Source organism: Tasmannia lanceolata, unplaced genomic scaffold, assembly GCF_043159265.1.
Source record: "Tasmannia lanceolata isolate RefF3 unplaced genomic scaffold, GAP_Taslan_0.1 ptg000015l, whole genome shotgun sequence".
Taxonomy (NCBI): Eukaryota; Viridiplantae; Streptophyta; class Magnoliopsida; order Canellales; family Winteraceae; genus Tasmannia; species Tasmannia lanceolata.
In genome coordinates this window covers 53,472,282-53,497,400 of record NW_027518692.1, presented here as the reverse complement: position 1 = coordinate 53,497,400, position 25,119 = coordinate 53,472,282, and the positions used below count along the sequence as shown (strand labels likewise).

General features: G+C 39.6%; 2 protein-coding genes across 2 annotated transcripts; one reads left to right on the top strand and one right to left on the bottom strand.

Moving 5' to 3' along the window:
- The first annotated feature begins 252 nt into the window (after positions 1–252).
- Positions 253–18,938, top strand: LOC143892402 (glucosamine inositolphosphorylceramide transferase 1-like). The gene is made up of 4 exons (XM_077396997.1): positions 253–817; positions 907–1,029; positions 16,640–16,807; positions 16,933–18,938. Exons 1-4 carry the CDS (start codon positions 521–523, stop codon positions 18,613–18,615), a joined length of 2,271 nt encoding a protein of 756 aa, XP_077253112.1. The 5' UTR covers positions 253–520; the 3' UTR covers positions 18,616–18,938.
- Positions 18,939–20,387: 1,449 nt separating this feature from the next.
- LOC143892401 (uncharacterized) lies at positions 20,388–22,929 on the bottom strand. The gene is made up of 3 exons (XM_077396996.1): positions 22,243–22,929; positions 22,023–22,141; positions 20,388–20,803 (listed from the first exon to the last, which is right to left on the bottom strand). Exons 1-3 carry the CDS (start codon positions 22,858–22,860, stop codon positions 20,662–20,664), a joined length of 879 nt encoding a protein of 292 aa, XP_077253111.1. The 5' UTR covers positions 22,861–22,929; the 3' UTR covers positions 20,388–20,661.
- Between the last annotated feature and the right edge of the window lie 2,190 nt (positions 22,930–25,119).

The following is a 25,119-nucleotide window of genomic DNA, read 5'->3' as shown; positions in this document are numbered from 1 at the left end:
TTCTAATAAAGTGAGAACTGAGAAGTGCCCTCATCAAAATACAGCAGTGCTGGTAGCATTTCCCTATTAGTATCATAAATTGAATGTCACCAAGTAACATACTAAATAGGGTTGGTCCAACTCATTCATTCCGTATGAAAACAAGTAAAAAGATTTACAAATATTTTTTCCGTTCTGGTCCTTTCCAGGAAATCCCAGCAAACAGGTAGAAGTTACTTTTGCAACAAGGATTTGATCACTGGACAGTAGAAGTTGACGAACACGACTAAGCAGACCCTTTCCACCCTACTTTTTCCACATAACCGTGTTTATGCGCTACATCCATCATACCCATTCAACACCAGAAAAGGAAAAAGGAAAAAGGAAAAAAGAACAAAGAAAAAAGAAAAAAAAAGACACAAGGGCTGCTACCTTTGAACAAACCAACTCAATTCTTTGTCTCTCTTCTTTGATAATTAATTGTTAACTGCTCCATGGAGAATGAGAAGAAGAAGAATAAGTAATAGAGACTAGATTAGTTATGGGTTCGAGTCCTGTGGTGGGAATCAGTGGCAGGGGTGTGGGTTGTTGTGACATGAGCCTCAAATGCTGGTGTAGATGGAGATGGGATCATTGTTTCCTCTCCAAAACCTTTTTTTTCTTTCTCTTTTCCTTCATACTCTTTGGATCTATTGCCACTCTCTTTGCTTGGCTTACTTTCTCCCCTTATGATCGTCCACCCCTTTCTTCCTTCGGTTGCCAGGAAGACAACGAGGGTTCTTGGTCTATTGGAGTTTTTTATGGAGAATCCCCTTTTGCTTTAAAACCCATTGAATCAGTAAGACCCATCTCAGATTCCTTTGTTTTTTCCTATAATTTTGGTTGGATTGTGCTGTGTTTTTTAATTTTTATGCAATTGGGAAACAGAAGAATGTGTGGAAGGAGGGTAGTGCGGCGTGGCCCGTCGCGAACCCTGTTGTGACATGTGCTTCTGCTTCAGATGCTGGTTTCCCTAGTAATTTTGTTGCTGACCCATTTCTGTTTATTCAGGTAATTTTTATTTTTTCTTAAATTTTCAGTTAGTTATTTTAGAGAAATTAAATAGCTGTTGAATACTTCTCCAAACTTGGATTCTTCTATTTTTGTACATTTTTTTTTTTGTAATCTTATTCATGGTCTAAATCTTCTTTTGCTTGCCTTAAAACTTTCCAAATTGGAAGGAACTAAACTTTACATTTGTGGCTATTTCAATCAATAGATATTTTGGGTTTAGAAATCAGTTAGAATAGTTGTAGAAAATTATGGAAAAAACACCCAAAAATTAACAAAAATAAAATAAAATTCCCATGTCTATCCCTTCTTTTTCTGTCCTAAGTCCAATGGACCCTATTTCTTATGTAGCATGGCATCATCATACGGCTCAATGATGAGCCTATTTTTGAGTTGTTCTACTTTTTTTTTGTTCTATTGTGATTGCGGGTCTCTTTTGATGTTTGCATTATCAATGGACCACACCCAACTTTTTTGGGCGAGTCTCTTGAGAGAGAGAGAGAGAGAGAGAGAGAGAGAGAGAGAGAGAGAGAGGCGTTATTCGTGATGTCCAAATTAGTGTTTCTTTGGGGGGGCTTTGAGAGGTTTTTAAAAGAGGAAGGGGAGAGCCTTTCCTCATAATCTACCTCTTTAAGCACTCCAACCAATGGCATTGTAATATTAACAAAAAGATGTTGCGAGAATAAAGGATCTAACAACATACCATTTGCTTCTATACCCTCAACCTTTTTAAGTTTTTAGCATAAGCACTACTGGTAAATGCCACATGTGAAAATAATGCAATGGAGGTTGCTTCTGCTTGCATCAGCTCTTCAATATAAGATAAATTGTGGCAAAATGTATTATTGTAGGATAATTGATGTAGTTGGATCGAAGGAAGGACTAAAACTTCGCTTTGATACCAAATCTGATGGAGGATGATCGAAGGACGGACTGATATTTCTCTCTAACACCAAAATTGATGTAGGATGGATCTATAGAAGGGGCGTTAGGGGTGAAGATGATGGGTAAAAATTAGAGTTTCAGGTCCTAAACTTTGTGATTAAATTGGAAAAATATTTCTATTAGGTTTAGGGTAGATTTGGAGGGGTGCATACGTATGCCGGGAAGGTGTAAAATTAGTTGTGACAAAACAAAAAGGGTGTAGACTATGAATGGATTTAAATGATGTTTCGAAGGTAAAGATTTTTTTAATGAAACATGAAAGGGATAGTTAGCAAGGTTGGAATCTCACCAACCAAAACCCAAGGCATCGCACCAAGGGGTTACTAGGCATCACACCTTAGGGAAGATCAAGGCATCACATCTTGGCAAGGAGTAGACATCACATCCACACAAGAGAAGAAGCTTTCAAAATCTCTGTTCAATCATCAATTTCATCATGGCTGAAAGAAAAGTACCTTGAGGCTACAAATATATAAGAAAAGAAAGAGAACCAAAAACTTCTAAAACCCTTAACAAAAACCTAACACTTTTGGACTAAAATACTCTCTAATGACCTAAAAAATTGCTTCCCACTTAAAAACCCCGTATTGCATGTGTGGGGTCTATTTAAAATGCTCATAACTAAAAAACTTAAGTGATTTTGAGTGGAAAAGATTATGATACCCCTATTATAACTTAAGGGACCTTAGGATGGTTCCCATAAATAACTGAGTTACTTGCCTAGCCATCCCAATTGTCAACCCATGCACTTTTAGTTTGATGATGCTCTCTTCCATCAAATCTATGCAATGAGCACCACATGAAGTCCAATATAATATTTTCTCTTTTCCATCAATTTCTTCCCTGTACTAATATATTATTTATGATAATATGCACTACTTTCTCCTCCCCAACCTCCTCAACTCTATCATCAATGAACTTAAATGACAATTCACCATCCTTTGTGGAACTATAGATGCATCAACTGATTTTAGAAACCATGTTCCTACTGGATTGGTTAGAAGAAAATTGATTGGAATCCAATCTTCCCATTGGTCCATCCATCAGACAATAGTGCACCTGTATTTTGAACACCCCTTTTTGTGATCTTACATTTATATTTTTTATTTCATCTGTAAGGGTCCATGTCCTCATCTCATGCGTGGCAGAGGCTTAAAGCCCCCAAATACCCCAAATCTCCTCACACATAGGTGCAACTTATGGGCTATTAAATACATTCAAAGAACAACCATATGAACAAATCTCCCCATCTTTATATAAACATCATTTCTTTTCTTCCATCTAGAATTAAAGCTGTTTTCTGAGTTCTATTAGTGACAAATTGATCAATAGGATCCCTCGACCTTGGTGCTTGGGAAACACCACCACTAATGAGAGTCCCAGTATCCACACCTTCACTAGTTATAGAATCTACTTTGAAATTAGCCGGGCTTCCACTTCCAATATCCAATATAAGTTCATTTGTATTTTTCTTTTTGGTTTTAAAATCCTCGAGCATTTTTGCGCACTTCTTGAACATGCATTGGACACTGGTGCATGGTTTTATTCCATAATGTGTTCACGACTTCACGCCAAGTGACGTTTGACGTGGTTAATACCTCCCATGCACTTTTGAAATACTCTACAGACACAAATAAAAGTAAAAAAAAAATTCAAGGGATGGAGTTAGAGGGAAAATGGTGAAAATAGGGATTTCTACTAATGTTTTGACCTTATGATCATTCACCAACAAATTCACCACTCGAAGCTTTCTCTTGATGGGAGAAATCCCTCACAACATAAGTGATCGATATTTATTTCATTGGGCCGTTGAGTATTAATGAAGAAAATGAATTTTTTTGCAAAAAACCTCCCGGGCACCTCAAATCTCTTAAAGTCCAACATATGTTTTTATTTTATTTTATTTTTTTGGTGCGCGCGCGGGGTGGGGGGGCAGAAACGAACTATTGCTTATTACAATAATATAAACATAACTACAAAGCAAAACAAGGAACGAGTTGTCCCTGGATATTAAATCAGACCCAAAAAATTAGATAAAAATCCCCAAATTCAGCACTAGTCAACTCAAGCCTCATGACATAGATTTCTTCTAGCCCAGCCACTCTTAGATAGCTATCATACTAAAGTGAGATTGAGTCACCTACTATCAGATCTTCACATTCTACCCCTTCACCAACATGTCTGCCATCTCATTTGCCGGTCTAGGCTTGTTCAGAAATGATGCGCTGGTCCTACCACACAAATCTAGTTTCTCCATGATAATACCCTACAACTTCCACAGACCAAGTGAAGTTCTTTGTGCCCATGGGGGAACGTTTGTAGAACCACCAACATGTCTACCATGCATTGAACCTGTGAAGGTCTGGAGCTCACAAAGGAGGGCACACACATCTGCTCCATTTGAATCACATTCCCCGGTGGGACCTGAGTATGACTTCAATCCATTGCCATGAGAATCCTGAAATGTGCTTCCCACACCGCTGCTTCCCGATTTTCTTGAGGAGCTTCCATCAAAGTTTTGTTATATCCACTCTTATGGTGGTGGCTCCTATTGAGGATTTGGAACCAATCTTAGTCTACTTTCCAAATGACGGTCCTCTAAACATTGTGGATTCGGGCCTGACTCTAGGAAGATAGATTCAACTGCAGCAGGAACAGTAGCTTGCAACCCGAGAAAATATTGCGAGTATAATGCAACATTCAGAAACAAAGATCCTATTTGCAGTTGCAGTTACTGCTTGACATTGAAACCTAAGGATCTGACAGGTATAGGTTGGTTGTTTTTTTTCTAGATCCAAAATAACAGGATCTGAATTATTTTGGGCTTACTGAACAGAGAGGTGATTATTTGTGAAGAATCACGGTTGTTTTCAGCAAATTCTGAACTCAACAAGTAAAAATTGATACTTTCGGTTCCAATAAGATTAATCGATCAGAGCTTTAACTCAGGAACACACTATTGTTAAAAGAAATCCTGTTTTGCCTCTTGATCTGATTCCGATATATTCTAGGAGAAGAAAAATGAGTGAATTTCACAGTCATGCAAGACATCTATTCTAGTTGCAGGACAGGAAACTTTGACTGAACTGCAGTGATAGTGAATCAAGAATGTAGGTTCTTCTCCAGAAATGACTCAGCTGCATAGATTCTTTAGCAAGAGTTCATAAGGACTGTCCAGTTGTAGGGGAGACTAGTTTTCAGTTGGATCTGAACTTATAGTTCAGAAACTTCATAGAACCAATAACAACAGAACTATGTACATTGGATTTGAAGACAGAACATATCCATATGTAATGGAAATAAATTTAATAGAGAGGAATTGTTAGGGATAAGATCTGTCTATGTATAGAATAGATCTATACTCAGAACTATGGAAGAACAAAACAAATTCAGAAACTTACAGCAAAGATTAGGACTATAATTCATGAATTGCTTAATTGATTACATTCAAAGATAACGGAGGGAAAGTGAGGATCTTACATTGAAGAATCCTTCACAGTCACCATACATGGAGGTACCTGCTGCAAGAGCTCAAAGCTCTCTCCAAACTCCCGTCAACAACACAAATTCCAGGATTTTGAAAACTGCCAAATAAGCACATCGAGGTCCTCTCTTCTGCTCTTCGAAGAGAGTAATTCATACTAGCTTTTAATCCCCTCACTGACCTTCTTTTATCTGCTCTTCTAATTAAGAGACTCAGGGCCTCCACTATTATGATGAATAGATATGGAGATAGTGAGCCACAAGGACGGAGCCAGGAATTTTCTCCAAGGGGGTCGAGAATGGTTGACATATACTAATTAATAAATTATTATAAATTCAAAAAAAACAAAATTCAAAAGATGATACAAATTTCAGTTCAAATTGCTTTCAATTTAAAAAAAAAAATTATTTACATTTATTTGTTTATGCTGATAGATTATGAGAAATTTGGGTTTATCTTTCTTCATTCCTGCTAGATAGGAACTCCATTGGTAACAAAACAACTTAAAGTTTCACTATTATAATCGTTAACAGATTGTCAACTACCTTAGAGTCACTGTGCATCAGACTTTGTATGTGGATTACCAGCCCTTCAACAATTAGAAGCAAACACACAAACAAAATGAACAGATGAATGGCTGTACAAAAAAGCATGAAAGAAGATGGTTGCGAACAAAGGGGAAAATAAAGCTATAGAGAAGATTACTACTAAGATAGATGCTAATAGAAATCAAACAGCTTTTCAAATAAAGATAGTTTTCAAGTTTCAACAAACATGAAAAAGTTAGGAGGCATGGGTATCGGATTATATGTTGGATGGGGAAAATGGTATTGCCTGGAACCTCAACTTTCACAGGAATTTCTTCGACTAGGACCTAGAGAGGATAGCTCAGTTGTTGGAGATCCTTAATTCGCAGTACATCAGTTGTTTTGGCGTGGACAAGAGTGTTTGGATTTGGTGCACTTCAGGGGAATTCAACGCCTAAGTCCTTTTACCATCAACTCACTCCTTGCACGAGATCTTTGCAGGTGGCCAAACTTTGGACCTTCCCAGCTCCTCCCAGGTTTTGCGCTTTCGGTTGGAGGGCATTTCTCGACAAAATTCTTACGGTTGACCACCTCAGAAACTGGAAAATGTTGATAGTAGATCATTGTTCATTATGTATTAAGGCAGGGGAATCGGTGGGCCACCTTCTTTTGCATTGCAAGTATGCTCGATTTGTGTGGAGTAGGGTTCCTAAGAGGTTTGGTTTGGAGTAGGTTTTTCCCGCTAACTTGGTGGATTTGATCTCTTGTTGGGACTTCTCCCCTTGGCAATGGAAAGGTAAAAGTTTATGGAAGTTATCTCTGCTTGCTACGATCTGGTCCCTTTGAAAGGAAAGAAACGCTAGAATTTTCAAAGGCGTGAAAAAAAGTCCCCATCTTGTTTCCTCATTAGCCTTTGCCATATCTATATCTTGGGCCAGAGCCCTCCCTAAATTTAGATTCATTTCGGCGTATGACCTCTGGTATGGTTGGAGGGTGGTGTGTTCTAGTGGAGATAGTGCCTAGTGGAGATAGTGAGAAGGTAGGTGGCCCTAAGTGGAGTCCTCCTCCTCTATGTTTCCTTAAAATCAACCCCGGATGAAATTCAGATTGATGAGGTTGCAGGACGTGTTTGTGCTGGATATTTTGCTACTTTGGAGCCTTAGACTATACTGTTCGCGTGTCGGCTTCTCAAACTTTATGGCATTCAGTCCTCTTGTTGGGTAGAAGTTACTTTAATTCCTCTCAAACTCCTATGCTGAAGTCTGGCTGAGAATCCATCTAGTGATAAGCATCAACTCATGCACTATACGCACCAAAATTCAACCACTAGTTGGGCAAATTGAAAGTTTTCATTTACTATCATTTACTATTTAGTCATCCATTTGTCTTAGAACTTGAGAGCCATGCCTTATCAATTTGATGAGATGGATGCCTCTGCCTAAACAACTTCTAATGCTATGCTACCAAATTGTGCGCACACACGTGCATGCATAGGATTTTCACTATCAAGCCGAGATTCTTGAAACCATGCCTGCATACCAATATAAATTAATCTGATTTTCTAGTACTCTATTAAACCCTTAATTTACATCCATTTTACTCTCAGTCATAGAAAATAATACCAAAGTCATTGAATCAATGAAGCCATGACATTGGCTCATCAGATGTGCTTGAATGCAGGATAGGCTGTCTTTGATGAGATCAAAGCAGGGCAGCTTGCGGGGTTTAAATGTTAGAAATTGAGGGAGTTTGGGGACTTTTCTTCTAAGTTGGTCTGACTTATAGTGAATGATAGATTAAGGGCCAAGGTTAAATTAGAATTTCAATAGCATTTTAAGTTAGCATAATTTTACTGGAATTGCAAACATTTTTCTAAGGTTAATGCAATGAGCCTTTGGAGCCCTAAATTTTTTGTTGGGCGGTTCCAATCCTTGTCTATTGTTGTATGTACTTGTTTAGATTGATCATTGCAAAATAACTTAATATTTGTGCTTGTTCGATTGTTTCCTGCATTAGCTTTGAACATTTATTAAGTAGCTATTCAGTTTCGGAGGCAGAAATTTCCCTTTGGAGAATTGGGCAGCCAACTTAGACCCTCTTTCAACATAAATTTTATAAATATCCGTACTGCCAGTCTAATACCAGGCACCACCAGGGCTTGAAGTTTCCTCTGTTATTCATTGATCTGTCGAGAGTTAAGGAAAATGTCGCTATAGACTTTCCATGCCTCGCGATGATGTGGCCTGTTGCTACATTTTTTACACGAGTTTTGGGAAAATCTATGCTAGTGGAGGTTTCCTAAGTTTTTGATCTTGAATTTGAGAAAGAAGAACGTTCAAAGGATATTCAACTTTTGTATGTATTCCGTTAGGGAACAACTCTCTCTCTCTCTCTCTCTCTCTTGGTAGGTAAATGGGGTTAGGCAAAACCCCAACCAGATATCATATAAAACACAAAAGGATTACAATGAGAGTGCTACAAAAGAGCCAGAATGAAGGGAACACACTCCCTTGAAAATACATTGAAGAGAAGCAGAAAAAGAACTAAAGGGGCATAATATCAAGAGAGCTTCTAATCCAGGGGAAGATCCTGAAAACATCAATATCTAATATATATTTTTCCAGAGAAATCTTCGATGCAGATGAATAAAAGATCCTTTGGAAGGCTTTGCTTGGGGATGTCTTTTCCTTTGATCGGGCAGTCATGCTTGGAGAGGAAATCAGCATCTCTATTCGCTTCTCTCCATGTATGGGATATGATCCAGTTATGAAAAGATCCTAGTTCAGATTTTATCTGGTGCAGTATGTGTTTTTTTTTCTAAATGCAGGGAATGAGGCCTCTAATGGTGTTAACTGCAAGGAGGGAATCGGATTCGATCCAAAGATTTGTTATGTTTTTTTCCCTTGCCAGCTTAATACCATAGAATATTGCATCGATTTTTAGTTCTTGGATTGTAGCAGCAACAGTGTTAATGGAGAAGGCAGTTAAGGGCTCTCCAGAGTTATCTCTCAGTAACCCTCCAATAGCAGCAAGGTCTCCTACCAAAGCAGCATCATAATTTAGTTTACACCAGCCTGTTTCTGGAGGGAACCAATGACAGTATTTTGGACCAATGACATTCTCAAAAAGAGGGAGCTGAAGGTTCTGACAGAGGGAATAGGCTCTGGAGGAAGGGAGGTCGTTTAGACCCAGATGAATGCACCTTGATCTGATAATAAGGAGAATTTCATTGAGGACTGATTTCTTGTGCTGGAATTTTTGTTCATGAATTCTTCTGTTTCGTTCTGTCCAAATGTGATAGATGGAGGCATTGAAAGCAATCCGGAGACCAGTTGCTGATTATGTTTTTCCCCTGGTGGTTTGCCTGATCCATTCTTCTTCCAATTGTAAAGAATGAAGGGGTTTCCTCTTATAGCTGAATCGCCATAGAACGAATCTCCAAATCCAAGCTGAGTAGGCACATTTAAAGAACAAATGGTTTGTGTCTTCCCTTTCAACCAAACATAATGGGTAGTGAATGTCTTTGGATGGCCCCTGGTAGGATAGCTTATCTCTAGTACTTAGCTTGTTAAGGATGGCTTGCCATCCTACAAAGTTGTGCTTCGGAATATGGCCATGGTACCAGATACTTTTGAACCAAGGAACTCTAGGATGGTGGTTACGAAGGGATTCCCAAGCAGTTTTAATGGTGAAAGACCCATCAGGATTGGGCTTCCAGATAGCATGATTTCCTGAACCAGGAGTATGAATTACCTTTTCAAGCAGAGGAAGGAACCCAGGAAGGCAGTTTATGATATCTCTATTCCAATTGCCTTCTGTGAATATTTCATCGATATGGACGTTTTTGGGTGAAGCTCTGAAGATCCTTCTTCCTAGATAGAGATCACGGAGGGGGCCATCTGGGTGCCAAGGTTGGGTCCAAAAGTCAATCCCGACTCCATCATTGATTGTGTAGCAGATAAGATTTTGTGCTTTCTGTCTAGAACTGAAGACAATTCGAGCTCCCCAAGACATTTTTGAGGAGGCTTGAGAGTCCAAAAATTCCTTCCCCTAATATATTTGGCCTTGAACCAATTTGACCACAGAGTTTACCTGTCACTGATAATGTTCCATAGCTGCTTAAGTTTACAAGCTTCACTGATGTCTTGAAGCCTTCGAATTCCTAACCCCCTTCAGCTTTTGGAGTGCAGAGAGAAGCCCAGTTCACCGTGTGATATGAATTTCTGATTTCTGAACCTCCCCAAATAAAATTTCTGAAAATTTGCTCGATCTTGTTTAAAGTTGTAGCCGGGATATGAAAAACAGCAGACTAGAAAAGGTTGAAAGAGTTCAGAACAGAGCGAGTAAGTTCAAGTCTGCCTGATCGAGTCAACATCTTGGAGGACCAGGTTGAGATTCTTTTCCGAATTTTTGAGAGGAGGGGGATGCAATCTGATTAAGAAAGCCTTGTTGTAATTAGGGGGAGCCCCAAGTACTTGATTGGAAGTTCACCCTCAGAAATGTTAAGAGTGTTTATGATCATATTCTTGAAGCAATTTTGGCCTTTGGAGAAAAAAATTTCGCTCTTTGATTTATTTACTTCAAGGCCCCCGAACAAACAGAGAATTTTGCAATGCAATCTCTAATGCCCCGGCAAGTGAGAAAGATGACCGTACCTCTTTTGGAGAATGGGGTACAGATAGAACCCTTAGCTAGGGCCTCTTCCATGATGCAAGTGAACATCTCCATGCAAATGCAAAAGAGAAGGGGAGAGAGGGGGTCCCCTCGGCGAAGACCATTGCTGGAACTGAAGAAACCACATGGAGATCCATTAATCAGCACAGAGAATCGAGGTTTTTGAATGCACTATTGAGTCCATTGGAGCCAGGTTTCATGGAATCCCATTTTTTTCATGAATTGGAGGAGAGAGTGATGGTTTACATTATCAAAAGCCTTTTTAAGGTCTAATTTGAGACACAAAGTAGGATTTTTGCTATCGAGATGGAAATTATGGACTAGATCTGGGGCTAGAAGAATGTTATCTTGGATAAGTCTTCCCCTTATAAAGGCTGATTGCTGAGGACTAATTCATTCATTCATAACAACTCTAAGCCTGTTTGCCATCACTTTAGTAATGATCTTGTAAAGGAAATTGCATAAGGAGATTGGACGGAACATTTCTGGGGCTGAAGAATCCAAAGTCTTGGGGATCAGGGAGATGAAGGTGGTATTAATTTCAGGGAGGAGGTTTTTTGAAGAGAAAAAATATTGGATGGCTTAGTAACCTCAGTCCCAACTAAATACCAGAAACTTTTGAAAAAACTTCCGTTAAATCCATCTGGCCCAGGGGCCTTTTCCCCATCACAGTGCTTGATAACAAATTCTATTTCATCTTGGGTAATAGGTCTGACCATGTGGGAAGACTGGGTTGGAAGGAGTTTGGTTCTTGGTTCAGGAATTTCTGAGCTAGGGGGAATGAGGTTCTTATATTTGTTTAAAAGGTTTTGAAAGAAAAGAACCAGGGAATTTGAAATTTTATCTGGATCAGAAGAGATTGTGCCATCAGGGGAGGAGAGGGCTTGGATGCTGTTGTGATTTCTTCTAGTTTTTAAAGCTGCATGAAAAAAAGCAGAGTTGGAATCTCCCAGGTTAAGCCAACTAATTCTGGCTTTTTGCCTGAGGAGGGATTCCTCTAAGTTGGAGAGGGAGATGACATTCTGCTTGGCTTCAAATTCTTTGGATTTCAGAAGGGGATTTGCCGGGTCAGAAGCTAGCTGGGTTTGAATGTTATCAAGGTCGAGTTTGGCAATGGGAAGTTGATTATCAACCCTACCAAAAATGTTCCTATTCCAGGTCTTGATACTCTCTTTTACTGCTTTAAGCTTTTTTACTACTCTGAACATGGGATTACCTTTAATGTTGGTGGCCCAAGCTTTCTCAACAACCTCATAGAGTGAAAGATCATCTAACCACATATTTAGGAACCTAAAGGGAGTTTTCCTTTTAGCATTTTCTTGGCCTATCTGAACAATGAGGGGAGAGTGATCAGAAAGCCCAGAGTTTTTGTAGTTAGCCAAGGTAAGAGGCAAATTGCAGAGACATTCCTCATTTACCAGGCAACGATCAAGCCTCCTGAGCTTCAGATTACTAGTGTTTGAGCTGTTAGACCATGAGTAGAAGTGCCCCATTGAACGGACTTCGGCAAGAGCACAATCAAAGACGCAATCGTTGAATTCTTCAACATCTGCTTGAATGAGATTTGCCCCTCCCAGCCTTTCTTCTGCGAAGCGAATGGCATTGAAATCGCCTATAACCGCCCAAGGATGAGTCTTAGACTGAGAGATGAGTCTGAGGGAGTCCCATACATTTCTTCTTTCGGAACCCCTATTTTTGGCATAAAAAATTGAGAGGGAGAAATGGATTGAGGAGTGGAGGATGTGGACTTCCCCATGGATATGTTGCAGAGAATCAGATGTGATAGTGAAATTCAAAACTTTAGGATCCCAGAGGACCCAAACTCGCCCTTTAATTGTGTGATTGTAATTTGCATAAGCAACCCAGTTATCACATATTTCATCAACATATTCATCAATGATGTCAGAGGTAGCTTTTGTTTCTAAAAGGCAGGTCATGGGAAGATTTTCATCTCTGATAAGAGCCTTGATGTCTGACCTTCTGCTCTTCGAGCAGATTCCCCTAACATTCCATACTCCGATCTTGATCATTGGAAATTTGGGATGAATTGGGGGCATCTAGCAATGCGAGGTTAGTGAGATTTTCTTTTGGATTAAGCTTAGAATCCGGACGTTTTTGGGTGGGATCTATTCCAGGAGACCAGCCAATTGTAAGATTTGGAAACTGTTTTTGCTGATTTGGCTGTGGTTCTGAACTTTCTGACTCATAGTCTGACCCTTCTCTTTCATTTTCCAGGACCATTGTCTCTACTATCATTGTAAACTTGGGTAGCTGGATGATCTTCTTCTTGGTGATTTTCTTCTATTTCAAATTCTTCATCTCCCTCATCTTCTTGAAGGACAGAGTACATGTTGTGGGTAGCTAAGTCATCAGATTGAGATCTTGGGGATTGGGACTGGATTGCCTCAATTGATTTTGGGGTAGATTCTGAACCTGTTTGTTTCTACGATGGCTGAGGTGGAGCTAAAGCTTCTTTTTTTCCTTTTGGTCTCCATTCATGGGGGGTCCTGGAGGGTTGATTTGCCTTTTTTGGGCATTTCTCAGAGGGATGGTTGAAAATTTTGCATTCAACACAAGCAACTGGTTTCCATTCATATTCAACTGTTTGATGGGTGACCCCAAGAGGGCAATGGATGTCTATATGGTTGGGAAGGGGATCTCCTGCTTGAATTTCGACGCAGAATCTGGCAAAACTGAGACGGCTTGATTCAACAGTTTTGGAGTCCATATAGAGGGGAGTCCCAATGGCACTTCCAATTTTACTGATCCCGTCCGAGTTCCAATATTGAAGGGGAAGGCCATGGAGTTTTACCCAGATCGGAACTGAGGAAAGTTCAGGCTTTTCAAGAGGGATCCCTGGGACCCATCTTCGCAGGATTAAAGGCCTCCCACCATAGGAGTGTCCATCAGATTCAAGGACGAGATTACAATCTTCTTCGCAGCTGAAGTTGAATAGGAAGAAGCCATTTCTGAGGGACGAAACTCTGAGATTTCCTTTTATCTGCCATTTCTTTGCTAGGTTTTCTTGGATATTTAGGACGTATGGTCTCCTTCCAAAGAAGAAGCCCACCAGACAGTTATCCCATTTCTTGCTGCCCTTCTCAACTTCTTCCATGTCAAAGGAGATCAGATGTTTTCCTTCACTACTTTTCTCCAATCTGATTGGGTTCAGCTTCAATGAAGGAATTTTCTTGTATTCTGAAAAAAGTCCCGTCCATGCACGGGAGGGTTGATTTTCAATTTTTCTTCTGGGTTGCCTCTGAAATTGAGGGTGGGTGGGGTTATCATTTTGGTGGTCTGGATTTTCGCGGTTGTTTTGGAATTCAAATTTTTTTTCTATGTTTTCAGTTTCCAGCTGTCCTTCAGCATTGGCTTTTGGCGGGCTTTTTCCTGGAATAGGAAAGTTTGTCAGGGAGCTTAACTTACCCGGATTTGGAAAACTGCTAGTGGTTTTCCGAAAACCACCAGGTTCGAGAGTGGTTTTTGGATTCTCAGGGACTTCAGGGATGGAAGAGCTTTCGGTGGATCCAGCAATAAAGGTATTTAAGGTCGGGAGAGGTGGAGGTCTGAACTCTTCAAAGATTTCAGGATCAACACAGACGTCTTCTTGCCTTTGGGAGTTATTTGTCTTGGGTTTTCTGGGCAAGGGGGAATTGTTCCTAGCAGGGAGATTTTTGGGGGTTTTGCGGATAGCTTCCGGATCTTGAAGAGTTTCCAGTGCTTGGAGGCTTAGTATTGGGTTTTTTCCAAGGATAGGGGGGGTTGATTTCAAGTTTAAGGAGTTTGCAGGCCAGTATTCCATTTCCAGCTCTTGAGCATTCTTCAAGATTTCTTGAGGGCTTTTTTCTTCGTTGGGAGTTGTTTTTTTTTCTGTAACTCTTTTACATGATCAAAGAAACTTTGTTCCGGGATGGATTTCATTGGCCAACATCTGCCTTCTTCATCTTTTTTCCTCAGTTGTTTTCCCGATGATTGTCCTTTATCAGGGGGTTTTGGGTCGATAAGCTCGTGGGAAGATGAGTTCTCCATGAAAGGGGATGTGAGGAACAAGAAGGGCTTGGGCCCTTGATTTCCCGCCGGCAGGTTGCCGGAGGAATACACAGAAGCTCCTAGGGGGGAATCGCATTCCAGAGCTCCTAGGTCTCTCTCTCTCTCTCTCTCTCTCTCTCTCTATATATATATATATATATATATATATATATATATATATATATATATATATAGATATATATGAGAAAACGGTTCCTACACATATGTGTAGATAAGTTATCTACACACTAGCTTAAAATACAGTGGGGGCCACATTATTTGGGTGATCCAAACCATTCATTTTTAAGGCCCTCACATAGATAGGGTGTCCACAAAAAATCAGATCCATAGGATCATCCTAACCATTCGAACTGTGGAGGCAAAAAATGGACTAATTTGTGAAGGTTTAAAGACATCCATTTTACCTCCACAAATCGTAGGGTTGGGATGATCCTATGGATCTGATTTTTTGTAGACACCCTATCTATGTGAGGGCCTTTAAAATGGATGGCTTGGATCACCCAAACAATGTGGGCCCCCACTGTATTTTAAGCTAGTGTGTAGAGAAACTCTCTACACATATGTTTAGGAACCGTTTTCTCTCTCTCTCTCTCTCTCTCTCTCTCTCTCTCTCTCTATATATATATATATATATATATATATATATAGCAGGAGAGAAAAGGAGAGAATTATTTGAATTTCTCTCAAAATTCTATGAGAATTACACATCACTTTTTTTGACTTTTTTTAACAAAGGCACCCATTCAACCCACATATTTTCAATCATACCCCCTCCTTTATGCTTTTTAACAAAGGTGCCCATTAAAGCCACACAATTTCAATCCTACCCCCTTCCTTTATGCTTTTTTAATTATGGAAACCTCTATAGATTGGAGGGCTAGGATCAGCATATGGAAATGATTTTACGGGCACAACCTATTGATGTTGTCTTCCATCACATGGACGGTTTAGATCAACCTATGATGTGGTCCGTACAGTTCTTGGTCAGCCCGTGCATCGCACGGGGTTTTTTATTAGTGTGTTTATATATATATATATATATATATATATATATATATATATATATATATATATATATAGAGAGAGAGAGAGAGAGAGAGAGAGAGAGAGAGAGAGAGAGAGAGAGATTCAGATTCCATGTATCCTACCCAATGTTTTAATAATGAGACTTCTGTCTTTTTTTTTTTGCAAGATAGATAAAAAAATCGTCTGAGGCACCTTTTTCAAAGATCCAAACCATTCATTTGTTGCACCCCAACACTTATGTCTTCATTCACACTCTTAAAGTTAGCTGTTAAAAGCTATTCCAAGCTTCAAAAGGTTGTCAACATCCGAATAGAAAAGTGGTTAACAGAGTGAGAAGTGCCATTACCAAAACAAGGGAGTGCTGATATAGTAGGATAGAATGTATTGCATGCATAGCTACTGTTAATCCATCGTAATGAAATTATTATGAAATTATATGGTAGGATATGTATTGAAGAGCTTCAGGCTCATAAGTTCCTTATTTTTCACCTCATAAGATCAACTAGATACATTTTATTTGATGTGTTACCATTGCGTTTAGAAACCCACTGGCCATACTCAGCTATTGCATACCTTGGGAAGAGTATTTTGAATTTGCATTCCCTCTTGCTTTTAATAAACCTTATGTTTACCGGGCAACAAGAAAAATCTTTCTTCTTCCCATTGCTGATGCTTGTGAGAACCAAAGGGACATGTGCTGTCATAGCTCTTTTTTTAGGATATATCATGCCATCATGAGTTTATGGTGACAGTTTGCATGCAATATCTACTACGATCTAGAGGATCTCTTATATTTGCTGATCAGGCAACGCCTATACTGTAACCTCATGTATCATATTCTCTTGGCCTTCCCAGTGGACTCTTTTACATATTTTTTTGGCTGTTTTATCCTGGAACTATTCAGGGGGATACTCTTTATCTATTTTTTGAAACCAAGAATTCAGTCACATTGCAAGGAGATATAGGCGTTGCGAGAAGCATTGATAAGGGTGCAACATGGAAGCATTTGGGCATTGCTTTAGATGAGGAGTGGCATCTTTCCTATCCATATGTTTTCAGATATCTTGGACAAGTAAGATCAATTCCTAACTTGCTTTCTTTTTTCTATAGTAGAGGGCAAATTTTTACTGGTTGTCTCAAGTCTTTTTCTGAGAACTGAACATTTCTAATTTCTTTAGTTGTTTTTTGTTACAAAAGATATACATGATGCCTGAGAGCAGTCAGAAAGGGGAGCTCCGTCTCTATCGAGCACTGGAATTTCCACTGCAATGGACACTGGACCGCGTTATCCTTAAGAAGCCCCTTGTTGATTCTGTTATCATAGATTACAATGGTATGTATTGGCTATTCGGCTCAGATTTCAGTCGTTTTGGCACGAAAAAGAATGGGGAACTGGAAATCTGGCACAGTACCTCCCCTCTAGGACCTTGGAAATCCCACAAACAGAACCCAATCTACAACACCGATAAAAGCTTCGGTGCTAGGAACGCGGGCAGGCCATTTGTCTACAATGGCAACTTATACCGAATGGGACAAGACTGTGGCCAAACATATGGGCGACGAGTGCGTGTATTCAAGGTAGATGTTCTTACAAAGGATGAATACAATGAAGTTGAAGTCCCCTTAGGTATGATAGAGCCTGAGAAAGGACGAAACGCTTGGAATGGTGCTCGTTACCATCACCTGGATGCGCAACAGCTTAGCTCTGGTGAGTGGATTGGAGTGATGGATGGAGATAGAGTTCCTTCAGGTGACTCCGTTCACAGGTTTATTTTAGGCTCCGCTTTAGTTGCAGTCGCGGGTGCTCTGGTTATATTAATGGGAGTATTGCTTGGAGCTGTGAAATGCATTTTACCCCTAAACTGGTGCCTCCGTGGCACAGGAAAGAGAAGTGATGTGTTCACATCATGGGAGCGCCCTCGTTTATTGTCTTCCAAGGTGAGGCGGTTCTTTTCCCGCCTGAACAGGACAAGCTCCTCCATTAGAGGACGGTTGAGGCCCAATACCTGTGCCAGAAGAACTGTTGTAGTTTTAACTTTTATGGTAGGGGTGGTCTTAATATGCATGGGGGTTGGATATATTTATGGTGGAAATGGTGCAGAAGAAGCTTACCAGTGGAAAGGTCACTATTCTCAGTTTACATTGCTAACAATGACTTACGATGCTAGGTTGTGGAATCTGAAAATGTATGTGAAGCATTACTCGAGGTGTTCCTCTGTGGGGGAGATTGTGGTGGTGTGGAACAAAGGGAAACCTCCCAAACCAAGTGATTTAGACTCAGCAGTGCCAGTTAGGATTAGAGTAGAGAAGAAAAATTCACTTAATAATCGCTTCAAAGTTGATCCATTCATAAAGACCCGTGCTGTTCTAGAGCTTGATGATGACATAATGATGACATGTGATGACGTGGAACGTGGGTTCAGAGTCTGGCGGGAAAACCCAGATAGAATAGTTGGATTCTACCCGAGGCTTATTGATGGGAGCCCACTTAAGTACAGGGATGAGAAGTATGCTCGGACACACATGGGGTATAACATGATATTGACAGGAGCTGCATTCATTGACAATCGTTTTGCATTCGAAAAGTATTGGAGTGAGGAAGCCAAGGTGGGAAGGGAAGTTGTGGACAAGTACTTTAATTGCGAGGACGTGCTTATGAATTTCCTGTATGCAAATGCGAGCTCATCAAGAACAGTGGAGTATGTGAAACCTGCATGGGCGATCGATACGTCGAAATTCTCGGGGGTTGCCATAAGTCGAAACACACAGGTCCATTATCAGGTAAGAACTGATTGCCTTGTTAAGTTCTCAGAGCTGTATGGAAGTCTGGCTACTCGGAAATGGGAGTTCGATGGTCGGCACGACGGCTGGGATGTATAGAAGAAAAGGTTTCTAACAACACTTCTTGTAGCACTTTGGTTTCTTTTTTCTTAGTTTCTTATGAATAGCTCCTTGTTGTTATATTATTTTTTATTTTGGTAAATTGTATCTTCTGTCCTCATTTTGTTTATGTTTTCGTGGGGGGATAGCCTTAATTTGTCTCGTGTAAATTGAGACTGTGTATTGGTTTTATCTATTCCCATTTTCCTTTTCTGAGTCTTGTGTAAGGCCAGTGAATCCAAAGGCATATTCTACCTGTATTGGTGGTTACTGATTGACTCATTTCAATCTTGGTTAAATTGTGCAGAAGCATGCTTTATTAATTTATTATTTTTATTTTTATTTAAATAATTACATCCGTGAACCAAGTGTGTACTCATGGTAGGATCTTTGACGCTGAGATCATGATATAGTGATAGATGAATGGTTAGGATCAAAGCTAAATCCCTAGATGAGTTGGAAGAAGTCAGGGATATTTAATCTAAATCCCTACAAATTTACCTTTCACGATTTCATGAAGGGCTGAGACAAATCTCACTAGAAAACATGTTTTTTTAATCCCAGCCCTTCATAAATCGTGAAAGGCCGATTTGTCGGTGACATTTTGTCTCGGCGGAGGTGAAACGGTCTCTTTAAGTTTTTCTCATGCATATTTGAGGGTCTGCTTGTTTAAGACTGCAACAGCAGATGGTGAGCACTACACCGATTATTCGACGCAAATTTAAAAGTAATTCTGAGCCCAATTATCGTTTTGGCAGTCGCAAATCGCAATCGGTTGTCATAATCTTAAACGAACATGTATACTTGTATAAGTTTTAATAAGCTCAAGGAGAGTAGCAATTTTCTCGCTTCATTAAAGTTTGCAAAAGAAAGTAAGAGTAAGAGTACTGGTATTGTGTACGTGCCAGTGCCAAAAGAATTGAAAAAGTAACCTCTCTTAGAGGAATTCAAGGATATCACAAGTTATCCAATGGACTTCCTCCTTCAAGAGAGATTCAACATCAAATTGATTTATCACAGTTTCTACTCTCTCAGTATTGTATGAATCCTAAAGAACATGAAGAGTTGAAAAGGCAAGTCATAGAGTTGTTAAAGAAATGTTATATAAAAAATAGCACGAGTCCAAATAGTACTTTATGGATATTACGGTATTTTAGACTAGATTTAGATGATGTAGGATTTTTATTTGAATATTCTGTCATGCAATTTATGAATGTGTTAGAAGACCTTGCGTTTTTGGGGGTCAGATGCAGGCTGCCACGTCCTTGTTCTCACGCTTTAGGGCTAGGGCGTGAGACCTTGCATGCTTGAGGGTCAAAAGCTAGCAGTCACATCCTTGTTCTCACGCCATGGGGCATTTGTAAATGAAAATAATGAATCGTGCTCCGTCTCCGTTCCCATATCGCGTACTATACTAATAAGGGCCGTTCCCATATCGTGTACTACACTAATAAGGGCATTTAGGGGTCTGGCATTTGATATGATTGTTAGTATAGATAAGTTCGCTTGGTGGGCCGGGAATGCCCGACTTACCCAACTTCCAACTTGAGTTATGAGTACCGGGAATGCCCGGCTTACCCAAATTTCAGCTAAATTTCATTTTAGGTGAGGACCAAAATTACCCCCGAAACCGAAATTTAGAACCTTGGTTATGAGATCTACAAACCCATATTCGGTGAAACTCGTTCCCCTTCAAGTCAGATTAGTTTTGAGTCGACCACAGGAGAGACAGAGCATTGAACACCAAAACAAAATGAGGGTAGCGGACTTAATACAAGAAACAACCATCACTAGGGTAATCAAAGCCAAAAAAGAATACACACTGACGGTACATATTTGGAGAAGGAAAAGCGAACAAGCCTTGTAACGTGAGGCAGGTGATGAAGTATTGTTCTAAACCATGCACAAAACCTACAAGATACTGAAGCTACTCTCTGCTCCATTACACATCACTTCTTTATTACATCTTCCTGTTTATTACTCACCCCTCCACTGCATTCTCCCATTATTTTTTCCCCACAAGGTACTGCACTAGTGTCCCACCTTTCATTCACTGCTTTCTTTCCCTCTCTCGTCACCGTCCTCGCGCCCCTTTTGTTCACCTGCCTCCTTCGTACCCGCCAATTTCTCCTTTATGGCCTCTGTCATCCTTTCTAAGCTGCTTAAAATGCTCTTTGCAGCACTTTCCCTTTTCAATTTACAAGAAATATAAATGTAAGCCATACAATTATAAATGCCTCTTGCGATGGTCCCTAGCATTTTCACTCCTTTTACTTGTACTTTTCTGAAAACGACTTTATTTTAAGGAAAAAAACAAAAAAGGTACTAAATTTCATTGATATATTTTCGCCCCATTTTTACACTTTGGACAACCCCCTTTACTGTACTTATCACTTATCACTACTCTTTTACTCACGGCTAGTAAAATTTAAAAAACTTCACCTGCCCTGTGTGGATTGCAAGAATTTTTTGGATTTGGAAACGAGAAAATATTTATAAGACTTCCTATTTGTTTGACCAACTAAAAATTACAAATTCAACCAATCCTTGCAACTTTTAAGGATAGGACCTTTAATTTAGGCCCATTTGGATGGGGAGAAGATTTTGATTTGGATTTCTTACATTTGCAGCCCTTGCATTGTATTGTAATTTGGATCGGATCCAGGAAGCAAAAAAATCAGATTTCTAAATTTGCTGTGAAAATAAGAAATTAGAAATAGACACATCTGGCGGTTTCATTCACCCTCTTTGCTCCTCAACCTCTCCCTCCACTAGGAAGTACCCCCGTCCCTCTCTCTCCTCTACATGAGCTGCCCGATCTATCATTTCTATTATTTTGTATTCGAAACTCAATTCCAAACAAAAACTCAATTCCAAACCCAAATACAAAATGGGAGGTATCCAAACGGGCCCTTAGGTAAGTGATATATCCACGCCTTTTGATAAATGACACCCCTCAGCAGGGTATCAATTAGCAGGGTGGGCTGATGTGCTTCAGTCAGAAGGATTCAATGGGGCTGATTCCCTTGGCCTTGGGTGTCCCAAGTAATAACTTCCCTTGGCTTTGGGTGTCCCAAGTACTAAAAAGGGGCGGATATATCACTTCCCTTAATTTATTATAATATCCTCCCAAAAAATAACCATAATCTTATCATGGGATTTGCTAGGGTCCATGGCAATAGGCTTTTCCGGAACTTGTTTGGATTGCAAGGACATTACTAAAAAAATAATATGATCATTGTTAATTCAGAGGGATACGAAAGGCCCTCAAAGTAAAAAATTGAATAGGTTATCTTTTTTCTTATGTAAAAGAAGTAGGAAATTTGGGAAATATTTTTCCTTTCCAAGCTTTTCAAGAAAATTACTTCAATCGAAACAGGCAATTACAAAACACTAGAAGAACTTACCTGTCCGATTCTTCATCCTTGGTCACCCTCTCTTTCTCTCTTTTATCTTCGGATTCACCTTCACCCCCTAATTTCAACCTTAACATCTTTGTCGTCGCTTCCTCTGCATCCTTGAACTTCTGCCAAAAAATAAAAAATAAAAAATAAAAAATGAATGAGTGAACTACAGTAATAATAAATGAAGAAAAAACAGAAATTAATAGAATCCCAAAAAAACAACCTTTTCTGTATCTCCACTCTCCTCTTCCTTCTTACCTTCATGCTCCTCATCCTTCTTACCAGACAACAAACCCATAGAGCGTTTAGCTGCCTCTGCAATAGACTCCTTACATTCAGCTAACTTCACCACAGTTGTATCCTTCCCTTCTTTCGCCTTCTCAGCAGTGGTATCCTTAGCCTCCCTAGCCTTCTCAGCCGCCGATTCCTTATACTCACCCAACTTCTCAGCCGTTGATTCCTTTGCCTGCCTAGCCTTCTCTGCCGCAGATTCCTTATACTCACCCATCTTCCCTGCCGTTGATTCCTTCGCCTGCTTCGCCTTCTCGGCCGCAGAATCCTTTGTCTCTCCTGTTTTCTCCCCTGTTGTATCTTTCATCTGTTGAGCCTTCTCGGCCGCAGTGTCCTTTGCTTGTTCAGTGCATTCCTTTGTCTTGTCCATAGTTTCTTCAGATTTTCCTCCTAATGTTTCCTGAACAACCTTAAGGAGGCTCCCCACCACACTAGAAGCTTGATGTTGTTGTTGCCTCTCTGGCTCATGAACTCCTCCTCCTCCTTCCTGTGACTCTGCCTCTCTTCTTCCAGACTCGGCTCTCTCCTTTTGCTCTTCCATCGTTGCCATGATCTATTACTTGCTAGTTCTTGCTTTTTCTTAGTTGTTTTTACTTTTTAGACTCGCCACTCTGCTTTAAGTAAATATCACTACAAATTTAAATACTAGAAGAGATAGACACGTCTGTGGTAAGTAGGGGTTTTAGAGGGACGCGTGGATGGGGTGTGTAATATTTGGACAGCTGTAGTTTGGGATGCCATGCAGATTAGATTTGAGAGAGTGAGAGGGACACGTGTCTTTGGTATGAGCACATGCTATTATGCATGCATTTCTGGCCCGTTGATGACACCTCTCCACGTCCTCACACTATGTGTCCCTGTTCTTTACCTACGTTTTTTTTATTAGAGCTCTCTCTCTCTCACTGCTTTCCTTATTATCCCTTGGTTAACTTTTTTAAGGGGAAATTGAATGGCGAATTCACTTGATGGCAATATTAGGGGGTTATTGGGATTATATATTTCCAACTATTAGAATAGATTTTTGTATTAACATATAACTCTGGGAAATGATAAATGCGCCCCTTTTCATTACTTGGGACACACCCACCTAGAGGGTTTCTAGGACTGCAGAGGGGCTAATGTACTTCACATTTGAAGGAATGAAGTGACCTGATTGCTACGTACAATGTAGTTGGGTGTCACAAGTGATGAAAAGGAACACATTTATCATTTGCCATAAATTTTTAGGGAATAAATTCAATAAAAAGAGCTATAGAGGTACATATGAACAAAGAAGAGATATAATAAAGACATAAATTGTATAAAACTTAATATGCTCAATATAGATACATACGATCAAAGAAGAGCCATAATAAAGACAAATTTTATGAGACTTAGTACACTCATTGTTCATGGAAACATTCTACTCACTATTTATGTAAGAGAAAATATCTTGTGTGATGCAGTGGCATAGCCAGTTGACAGATGCCATTTGTCATCCATGTGGCACATCTATGTGGTTTGACTTGGTCCTAGGTTATTGCATGAGAATTTAGCTAAGTAATTACTATGTCTAATTTTTAGTATGTGTTAGTTAAGTTTTTCTTTAATGCTTTATAGGAACTATGTTGAAACTTGTTGATTTTTGTATTTTGAATACCTGTGAACTTGTGGTGTTTTGAAAGTTGTCTTAGAAGTTATTATAGGGTATTGAGAATAGGCGTAGAAGTTATTGACGAGTCATTTTCCATGTATCTCATTTACTACACTTGTATCTTCACATATATCAATGACAAGGAGCAAAGAAGGGATGGTACTTTGGTTAATATTCTCGATAGTAAATTGCTGTAAATCTGGACTTGAATGACTCCTCCCAAGGGTTGAGTGATTCCCCTTTTGCATTGAGCGATCCCACCTTGCTGGTCGAGTGATTCCTAAATCCTACCTGGCGTCGAGTGATTCCGCTACAAACCGATGGACCAATCCTTTGTTCAATCTTTCCCATTATCCTTATTATTTTATCAATTTTCATTTTGTGTTTCTATTTGTGGGTCGCGGCCTGCACCAAATTTGGTATCAGAGCAGGAAGATTTTGTGGCGCGCTTTCATAATCGACACAATCTAGAATTTTTGCCGTCCATAAATTTTGAGTTTGTTTCGTGGCATATTAGAAGGGGCTATCGGTATCCGATCTGAGCAAAGCAATATACCAACAGAAAGATCTTCGAGTCTAGTTTCCAGTGCAACAAACGAATCATAAATCAGAGTTTTCTACAAAGGAGATATTAGCATTTTACTAAAGGCTGTCGGAGTCGAATTGCATGAGTCCTTTAACTGGTAAACTTTTTGGCTTTCCAGGTCGAGAAGACTTGAAGTAAGCATAGTGGAATTGCTTCTCCAAGTTGGGACATTTTGCGTGGCAGTTGGTGCTCTAGTAGCTGGTATATGATTCTATATCGTGCATTTATTTTTTTTGAAATGGTATATCGTGCATTTATTAAATTATAATCATTGAGATATGTTTTAAATTTTTCAAGACGCTCTTAATTTCAAAACTCTACAAAGTATATATTTGCAACTTGGACATTGTAGTTTAGTGCAATTCAACATCCTTCAGAATTCAGATATCTTGTTACTAAGAAATATTGAGAAACTTAATCAGTCTGCATGTTTCTTAGTGGTGCAATGACAATATCTAGTAGTTAGTGTTTATGGATATACATTTACTAGAAGCCATATATAAAATGATGGGAAAAGTATATCTTATATTTCCCATTATTTTTCATAATGTTAATACTGCAAATATGCAGAAGTCAGTGTTGGTTGCTTT